The sequence below is a fragment of the Chaetura pelagica genome, unplaced genomic scaffold (genome assembly GCF_000747805.2).
Source record: "Chaetura pelagica isolate M959 unplaced genomic scaffold, ChaPel_1.0 scaffold121, whole genome shotgun sequence".
In the NCBI taxonomy this organism is placed as follows: domain Eukaryota; kingdom Metazoa; phylum Chordata; class Aves; order Apodiformes; family Apodidae; genus Chaetura; species Chaetura pelagica.
In genome coordinates, this window is record NW_009954546.1 from 1232419 (window position 1) to 1242406 (window position 9988).

The following is a 9988-nucleotide window of genomic DNA, read 5'->3' on the forward strand; positions in this document are numbered from 1 at the left end:
CCTACAACTCCCCTACAATACTCTGCCTCTGTGAAGACCTGAAGCTATTTGGCACAATTCAGCACAAGGTGAAGAGAAACTTGAAAATCTTGATGCAGCCCCAGCTTCTGTACTTTTCTTCCACTTTTTTTTTTCCAATTATTATAGAATCTTAGAATCATAGAATCCTAGGGGTTGGAAGGGACCTCAAAAGATCATCTAGTCCAACCCCCCCTGCCAGAGCAGGGTCACCACACAGGAACTCATCCAGGTGGGTTTTGAATGTCTCCAGTGAGGGAGACTCCACAACCTCCCTGGGCAGTCTGTTCCAGTGCTCTGTCACTCTTACAGTAAAAAAATTTTTTCGGATATTCACCTTGAACCTCCTATGCTCCAATTTACACCCATTACCCCTTGTCCTATCACTGGTCATCACTGAGAAAAGCCTAACTCCATCTCCCTGACACTCACCCCTTACATATTTGTAAACATTGATGAGGTCACCCCTCAGTCTCCTTTTCTCCAAGCTAAAGAGACCCAGCTCCCTCAGCCTTTCCTCATAAGGGAGATGTTCCACTCCCTTAATCATCTTCGTAGCTCTGCGCTGGACTCTTTCGAGCAGTTCCCTGTCCTTTTTGAACTGAGGGGCCCAGAACTGGACACAATACTCCAGATGTGGCCTCACCAATGCAGAATAGAGGGGGAGGAGAACCTCTCTTGACCTACTAACCACACCCTTTCTAATGCACCCCAGGATGCCATTGGCCTTCTTGGCCACAAGGGCACATTGCTGGCTCATGGTCATCCTCCTGTCTACCAGGACCCCCAGGTCCCTTTCTCCTACACTGCTCTCCAGCAGGTCAGCCCCCAACCTATACTGGGACATCGTGTTCTTCCCCAAATGCAAAACTCTCCACTTCCTCTTGTTGAATTTCATCAAGTTTCTCCCTGCCCAACTCTCCAGCCTGTCTAAGTCTCTCTGAATGGCAGCACAGCCTTCTGGTGTGTCAGCCACTCCTCCCAGCTTAGTGTCATCAGCAAACTTGCTGAGGGTACATTCTATACCCTCATCCAGGTCGTTGATGAAGATGTCATCGGTCCCAGTACTGACCCCTGAGGGACTCCACTAGTCACACACCTCCAACCAGATTTAAAAATAGCTTAGTAAGAAATGTCAGGATGAGGACACACTATAAAGACAGAGATGTCATAAATCTCAGCTTTTACTTCTGCTGCCCCACCAATTCCTCTCACCTCCAAACAACTTCACCTAGCTGCCCCAAACAAGCAATAATCAGGGAATTAGTCTTAAAAAACAGTTACACGCTTAAAATAAGGCACATGGATGCCTGGTGCTTCTACCCTCCCAGAGTACACAGATGCAGTAAGGCTCTGTCTCACAGACACAGACAAATTGAAATGGCCCCAGGCCATGATGGGAAGTCACTGAGGATTAATATGATGCTGGAAAAAGCTTCTGAGGCAAGAGAGTACAGCACTACTGAGTGAGGTGGTGAGCCCAGGTAGGTCAGACTGCTTTGGAAATTCTCCATAGCTCCCGTAACTTTATTCTGGATGGATTTTTTATGTCTGCAGCACTAAAGATCTCTTTTGCTGCCTGTCATTCCCTATCCCTTTGGAGTAGCCCCAGGCCACTTGCAAGAACATGGCACAGAGAAGACTGTTTACTCAACATCTGGGCTCAGTTTGTCAGTTTCAATAGAGGAATTTTCAAAGAGCTCCCTATTAATTACAGAAAACTCATAGCACTATCCTCTTTACCCATTAACACAGTTTCTTTCCGTTTTCACTAAATTATTTCAACATCTGGGCTACAGATAAACCAACAATTTAATTAGACTTCTGAAAACGGAAAGAATGAACTATGCAGTCAAGCATACACTTTCATCTTGAAACTGATCATAAAATATTTGTGTGCTTTCATTCTCTGCATTAAAAATCTGTCCTTAGTTTATATGTAGGAAAGTATTAAAAGCTAAACAGAGAATCTTGATTTTGAAATAAAAATTATAGCTTTATAGAGGCTACTTTACACCACGAAACCCTTGTTTTCACTATTTATTCAGGAATGAGAGTAAAATCAAAAGGAGTGCAAATAAACAGCACCTTCAATTGCATAATTAAATAAGTAATAATTTCATAACTTGGTGATGCACATATCGTTTTTATGAATTTGGAATGAAAGGTTTGACAAGATTATGAAACTCCTAATGGCTGCACATAGGCTAATGTTCTGTGGGCTCCCCATTTGCTGGATATTAAGACACAATGCACAATTAACTTCTCTGTCCATGCCCAAGAAAAGGCATGATGATGCCTGAATGACTTGGCTCAATTTCTGACTGTATAAAGCTATCACCTTTCTGATCTGATTCAAAATAGAAGCACAGACTATAAGTTGATTGAAAAACATGCTATTCTGACTTATTTATTCTGATATATTTTACATCACTGTTCATTGCCCCAGACAATTTCACATTTGCAAGACAGACTATTATGCTAAAATCACTCAAGTATACAGAAAGAAATCTTAGCTGCTTCTTAGCTATTCACTGTGTATTCGGCACGTTTGAGCTACAGGGATGGGAACATTCAAATAAATGAACAACAGGGCTGAAAAAGGAACCCAAGAGTCTTGCTTTGGAGTCCCCTGCTAGACCATATGGGCTGGTGCTCCTTATGTCCTCATTACTGCACAAGTGGTGGTATCTGCATAAAATAGACTTGATATGCCAAGATATGATCATGATAAGAAAGTGTTAAAAAAATAACAGCCTGATTATTACATTAGGTATGCACGTTTGCAGCTATTTCTCCAATCAGGAAAAGCAGTACCAGCACAATATTGTTCAGAGAAGTGCCAGGAGGAAGAAGATGGGAAAGAAACAAAGGGGATAGAGGGAAACAACATTACCTGCTTCAGAGGTTGCTGATGATGAAGATAGAAGAGATAATACTGGAGTCGGCATTGCAACACTGTCAACAGCTGCTGGTTTCCTTCTGGTCATCATGTTACAGGCAGAACTTTCCATTTTACTATGAAGTGAAATCTGGTCTGCTTTTAAGTGGGGACCTGCAATTCCTGGGCAAGGAAACAAAATTTGGATGAATATTGATAAAGTGACCTTTCTGCAGAATACCTGGAAAAGAACAGTCAGTTGCTGTCCTTGCTAACCTAAAATATTTCCATATTTTCCTGTACATGTGCCTGTAATACAAATTTGAAACTAGCAAGGATCATGACTATTTGGGATTTTTTAATAATTTTGTTTCAGGATGTACTAGCACTGATCTACCAACATAGTAGTTTCACATTACTACTTTCTTTTCTCCAAGCAAAATCACACTCTGATGTGTGTACTAATCCATATCTGTATTTAACAGGATTGTCTATTTGTCATTCTCTGGGTAGTGTCTACTCCACACCCACACACTTCTCTTCTATAATGACTTGACGCAGTGGGTGTTTCATCTGAGTAAGGAGCATCAGGAACAGCCTCAGAATGTAACTCCCTCTAAAGTACACTACACTTATTTTTTAGAATTTTCCTTCCTAATGAAAATTTGTCTTACAACTCCCTAAAGAGGTGTGAGTTTTTTAAAAAAGAGCTATTTGTTATTTTTTTTCTACCTAGAGATTACAATTTTCTACCTACAGCAGAAATGAGTGGTAGAAACATATCAAAGAGGAAAAATATTCAAGAAAAATAAAACATGCACTCAGAGCTCATACACTCCTCCCTTAATAATGTTTCTCAGAGTCATATTCAACCCATTGTGTTTGCTTGTAAATGTGTTAAATTTAAACTACTGAGAGTCAAATTTTTCACTTTAGGTATCTGCCTAATACACCTGAATGTGTATCCATCCATTTATATGTAATATTTCTGTGAGCCCATGTCTGTATACACACATTGCTCATATGTCCATAAATGTATGGGTTTCCCCATTGGAAAGGCAGCTAAAATGCATCAGTGGGAATATGTTTTCCCCATTTTAGAAAACTAGCAGTTGCTGCTTTGTAAAAATCCCGTAGTCCTACTCTGATGAGACCAGAGAAGAAGACTGCTAGAATGAAGACTCTGTGCTGTGTCTTTGTCAGCTTATAAAAACCTCTTCCAGTCTCTGTGAGATGCTGGATTTCAACATATTCCGGACAGTAATTAATCTTTCAAAGGTAATCTTTCATTAAGTCTTTATCTTTTCAAATCTCAACCTGTACACAGGCCTGAGACAAAACACAACAGATTTTGGCAGCTAAATCACAGGAAGATTCAAAGACCACAGAACAGCTGAGACTGGAAGGCTCCTCTTAAGATCACTTGGTCCACCCTAACCTGCTCAAGCATAGTCAGCTAGAGAGGGTTGCTCTGGACTATGCTTGGTCAAGTTTTGAGTATCTTCAAGGAGGAAAAAATCCAAAAGCTCTCTGGGTGACCTGTTCAAGGGATCAGTCATCCTTACAGAAAAGATGTGTTTTGAGATGTTCAGACATAACCATCTTTGTTTAATTTTGTACCCGCTGACTCTTGTCCTGTCCCTGGGGACCACCTAAGAAGAGTCTAGTTCGATCTTCCTAACCCTTCCCCATTAGACATTTTTATACATGGATATGATCTAAGAATTCTCTTCTCCACATTGAACAGTCCCAGTTGTCTCAGCTGTTCCTCACAGGAGAGATACTCCAGACCCTCAATCAACTTAGTGGCTTTTTGTTGGACTCTCTCCCATGTCCATGTCTCTATTGTCTTGAGGAGCCAAGCCTAGGATGGGATACAGCACTCCAGGTGTGGTCTTACCAGTGCTGAATAAATGGAAAAGATCACCTCCCTCGATCTGCTGGCAACAGAGCCCAGGAAGCTGTTGGCCTTCTTTGCTGCCAAGGATCATGGCCAACTCGGTGTTCACCAGGACACCAGACCCTTTTCTGCCAAGCTGCTTTGCAGCTGTTCAGCTCCCAGCACGTGCTCATGTGTGGGATTATTCTTCCCCAGGTGCAGGACTTGTCCTTGTTGAACTTCAAGAGGTTCCCCTCAGCCAATTTCTCCAGCCTTTCAAGGTCCCTCTGGATGCCAGCATCACTCCTCCCAGATTTTTTACCTTCTCCAGATTTTCTGAAGGTGCTTTCCACCCCATCACCCAGGTAATTAATTAAGATGTTAAGCAGTTTTGGCCCTAGTATCAACATCTTCAGTGCAACACTAGTGACTGTCTCCAGCTAGACTTTCTGCTACTGACCACAACCTCTTCAGCCTAGTAGTTCAGCCAGTTTTCAGGCCATCTCAGTATATATTTATCTGGTCTGTATTTCATCAGTGTATCTATAAGGAGGCTATAGAAGACACTATTAAAGGGCTTGCTGAAGTTGAGATAAGCAACATCAGGTATGATTTTCCAGTCACAAATCTATGCTGAGTAGTCCCAATCTCCTTCTTCTTCACATATCTGGAAATGCTTTCTGGGATTATTTGCTCCATCACCTTCCCAGGGATCAAGATGAGGCTGGCCAGCCTGTTGCTCACTGGATCTTTCTTCTTGCCCTTATTGGACTCATATTTACTCTATTTGAGTCCTCTCCCAGTCACTGTGAACTTTCAAAAGTAATCAAGAGTAGCCCCATAATGACATCAGCTAGCTCCCTCAGCACTTTTGAGTGTATTCTGTAAATTCCATGGATTTATACATTTGGTTTCTTCACCTGTTCCGTAATAAGATCCTTTACCACCAAGAGTAAATTTCCTTTCCTCCCCAGTTTCAGGGGACTGAGATTCCTGAAAGGCCAGCCTTACCAGTAAAGATGAAGGCAAAGAAGACAATGAGCACTTTGATCTTTTGCCATTTCTTTGCCACGAGGGTCACTGCTCCATTCCGCAGTGGGTCCACATTTTCCCTAAGTTTCTTTTTGATGCTTATACACCTGCAGAAACATTTACTGGTGTTTTTCTGGCCTTGATAGATTCAACTGCACAACGACTTTGGCTTCCAAAGCCTATCCCTGCCTGCATGAACATTGTCTCTATAGTTCTCCAAGTCACCTGTCCCCGCTTCCACCTCTCTTTTTTTTACTTCTTATGTCTGACATTACTCAAGAGCTCCTTGGTTATTCGTGCAAGTGTCCTTTGCTTGATTTGACTTCCCCCTCAGATTTAGCTTGATGTCTCCACAATATCTCTGATCCAAGCCCCAGTCCAGAAGCAAACCTTCCAGAACAGCAGGTTAGGTCAGCAGATGGGGGTTTTCATCCCCTGCAACAGTAAGCCTGCATTGCTATCCCTGGCTGCACCTGGATAGCACCTGATAGCTCCTCAGGGAGTTCCCACAAGTACTCTGATACCTTCCCCAGGAGATTAAGAAGATCTCGAAGCAAAGCCAGAAACTGCTCCACAAAGTTCTGCATCTGTTGGCTGCACTCAGCCTCTCCAGATACCAGCCAAGATTTCCTTGTATTTGGAACTTGGAGTTGTTATGAACAGTCCCTACCTTTGTCCCTTGCCTATGTGAAATATCAGATCTAAAGGTTGTCTCAAAAAACTGTGGAAGAGATCTCCAGAAGACTCAGGCACAGAAGAACTGCATTGGTGAGAGGAGTCTGAAAGATGGGACTACAGAGTGAGCCAGTCAGAGATAGGAGTCCTGATGGACCAGTGACCTGATATCAGCCTTCGACTTAACATAGGAGAATGGGGCTTAGTGAAGAAATAGTCAAGCAGTGAGACAGAATTAGAGGTCAGAAATACAGGTAGAACTATGCAGAGGAGCTTCTGCCTATTAGACCACATATCCTTCCAGAGTCTCAAATCAATTACTAAGTATCTCAAATTGTATCCATTCAACTTCAATCTCTTTCTGTTCAGATCCTCTATTGCAAATGAGAACAATAATATACCCCTCATATCAAGAGCACTGCTGTGAAAATAAAATTATCAACATTCATGAAACATTCATCTATTCAAAACAAGGCTCAGAAATGTGGAATAAATGAGACATGATGTCACACACTAAATAGTGAGAGAAAAATCCAGTTACCAAATAGCTCTTTGTTAGGCAAGCTCTACATATTGAAGAAAGCACTGTGCCATAGAATAACTGGGATATCTGCCCAGGTAATTACACCTATGAGATCAGAGCACTGTGGAACTGTGCATATGCAAAACCAAGTTTTCACCACTCCATAGTGCTTGAGTTTGAGCCTTAACATTATTTATTGATGAATGTCATTTGTGCACAAGCGTATCAATACTCATGCACATATATGCCTGTGCATATGGTACATAATAATGCTAACAACCTCATAAATTCAACATCTGGTTCTAATTAAACTGAAGGGCCTATATAAAGAGCCATATGAAAACATGCAGCTGTAACCTGTTGACCTCTATTGAAATAAAAAAAAAAAAAAAAGTCTCTCTGAAGCCATGTTTCAACATATCAGGGGACAGTCATTCATTTTTTCAAAGGTAATCCCTCACAAACCACTTATCCTCTCAAATCTCTACCTGCACACAGTGTTTGCATTAGGGCCCTTGATTTATGGATTCCCACTCCTTGGATGGAGAGGCGGACTTCCTGTTGCCGTGGTTACTTGGATCTTGGTTCAAGGTTAAACTACTCCCAAATCAAAATCAGTGGCAGGGATAGCATCTAACAGCCAGGTTATTGACTACCCCAGGATGCTTAAAGGTCAAAGACCAAAGTGCTGCTTACTGCCTTTGGGGTGAGTCAATATTTTCAATATTTTTATTCTGTTTCTTCTGAAGAAGTAGTTGCTGCTCAATTACCACCTATCTGAGTTTAGCAAGGTCATACAAATAATTGAGGAAAATTCTCCCCCTACAGAAGACATACAAATGTAATGAATTACTTCAAAGACCACATGGCCTGACTGCAGCTCATCACTGGTGAATCATGTGCCCAGCCATCTGTCTTTTGTTTTAGGCACTTGGTTGCTTCAGCCTGTATCCCTCATCTCACTGAAATTCTCATCTAAGTTGAGGAACAGGAGTAATTTATGGATCTGGAGCAGCCAGTAAGGAAGAAACATCAGCTTTCTTTCACCAAATGCAATAGTGAAACACAGAGATTTGGAGGAAACTTTGGAACTCACAGTGGTGCAGCAATTTGGTCATGAGATTAGATTCATGCTGCAGTAGTGGGAGTTCTGTACCTTGAGTAGATAGACCTGCTGGAACAGTATCATCAGCTTTTGTTGGACTTTTCCTTCCCATTTGGGGTGCTCATTTCAGAAGGCCTTAAGTAAGAGAACCCCATAGTTCAACTCATCTTTGAATCAGGTGAATATAAATAATCTGCAACACCATCACAGTGGGATGACAGTTTAAAATTCACACACATATGTCCATAGTTCCAGTGTATTTTATCCTTCATTGCTACTCCAGAGAGAGAACAAGGTAATGTACACCAGTGGTCCTATTTATTGCCTGTCTATTGATCTTTGTGCATTTCCACCACATTAGAGCCCACTTCATCCCATGAAGTCCTTTCCTGAGCCCTACTGTGTGCACAGACAACACTATGTGCACATGCAATTGAGCAACAGGGCAGAAAAGCAGAGAGGAAATCCATTGTTATTTGTTTAATGAGAGAGGGCAAAGGGAAAGGGCAGCTTCAAAAGTTAGAAATTAAGGAGATCATCATGAACCTATAACAATAATGGCATGATTAGAAATAAGTTATCATAATGACCATAAGTAAAAGGGTGAATCAGGAGAAGAATTATTCTTGTTCAGGGCAGACTGGCAGAAAGCCTGTGTATCACAGAACACAATACTGATGTGAAACTGGCCTTTTTCTTAAACATTTATGTGTCCCTCGATACTTTGGATAAAAAACCCCAGCACTCTTCATTCACTGGCTAAGCAACTTATGGGTTCTGACTGATAATTAATGTATTAATTTTAAAGACTTAATCATGATTATTGTTGTTATTAAGTACTCATGTTGCAAGTAATGTGGTCTAGCTCCATTGTGCTAGGCTCTGTGCAAATGTATTAATTAACTATTCTGGCTTTACTGTTAAATCATGTTAACTCTGTTATTGCATTCATCTGTTTTCTCTTATCTTGTGCTTATATGGCAAGGTTCTTGGACAACACCCACCTTTTCCATTTTTAATTTGTGCACAGAATCTAGCATAATGCATAGCCAGCCTGGAACTTGATGTCCCAGTTCAAAAGAGATAATAAATGTTAATTTGTCTTTGGAAAACAGAAAATCAGCTGATAAAATTGATCTCAGAGAAGCTTCCGCTAGGGAAGATTTTTCTTTAGAGAGTTCACTGCCTTGGATTTCATAGTCCATACATATTTCTGGAAATCCATAGTTGTATTTAAAATGTTTCTGCGTTTGACTATTGTTATTGGAAAAATCTTACAGAGGCTTTTTCTCCTGGTGTCTTTGCACAATGTAGCTATACAATGCAGCTGCACAGGAATGCACACCCAAGCATTAAGTTAGTCTTAGTATTTGCATTTTTATAAATCCTCTGTTTTGAATAAAGAACCAGAAGAAACGTTGTATCTGGATGAATCTTTTCTTAAGGATGGTTTTAAATAGATCAGTCAAAAGTTTGGCATTGCATCATATTCCAGAAGAGAGAACTGAATTACTATGTGATAAATGTACTTAAGGAAAGTAATTATTCTTCTTAAAGTAATATTATTACCTTTCTAACTTATGGAATTAATTTCCCTGGCTTCTATTTGACGTGTATTATCTTTTAAAAATAACTGTACTTTCAATGTACAGTACTGCATTATGGCTTCAGGTCCTTTTATCTTCCTCTCTTCTCCACTACCATATTAGAAACTTCAAATTCCACCTCTTCTATGAAGGATTTTTGTATTCTGCAGGATGTGTCCCCCTGAATAAAGCTAAATTCCTGCAGAATACAAAAAAAAATAATTTACTCTTATAGCCAACAGGCAACACTGAGGACATGAAGACTACTGTATTTAATTCCATCTATTTT

At 40.7% G+C, this 9988-nt stretch overlaps 1 protein-coding gene across 1 annotated transcript in view; it reads right to left on the reverse strand.

The window, feature by feature from the left end:
• The window catches only part of SETBP1 (SET binding protein 1), a 271244-nt gene that overhangs the window by 16504 nt on the left and 244752 nt on the right, over window positions 1–9988 (reverse strand). Inside the window, exon 5 of the mRNA XM_010005038.1 lies at window positions 2915–3082. Within this exon, the coding sequence (XP_010003340.1) occupies window positions 2915–3082 (168 nt within the window). The remainder of the gene's footprint in view (window positions 1–2914; window positions 3083–9988) is intronic.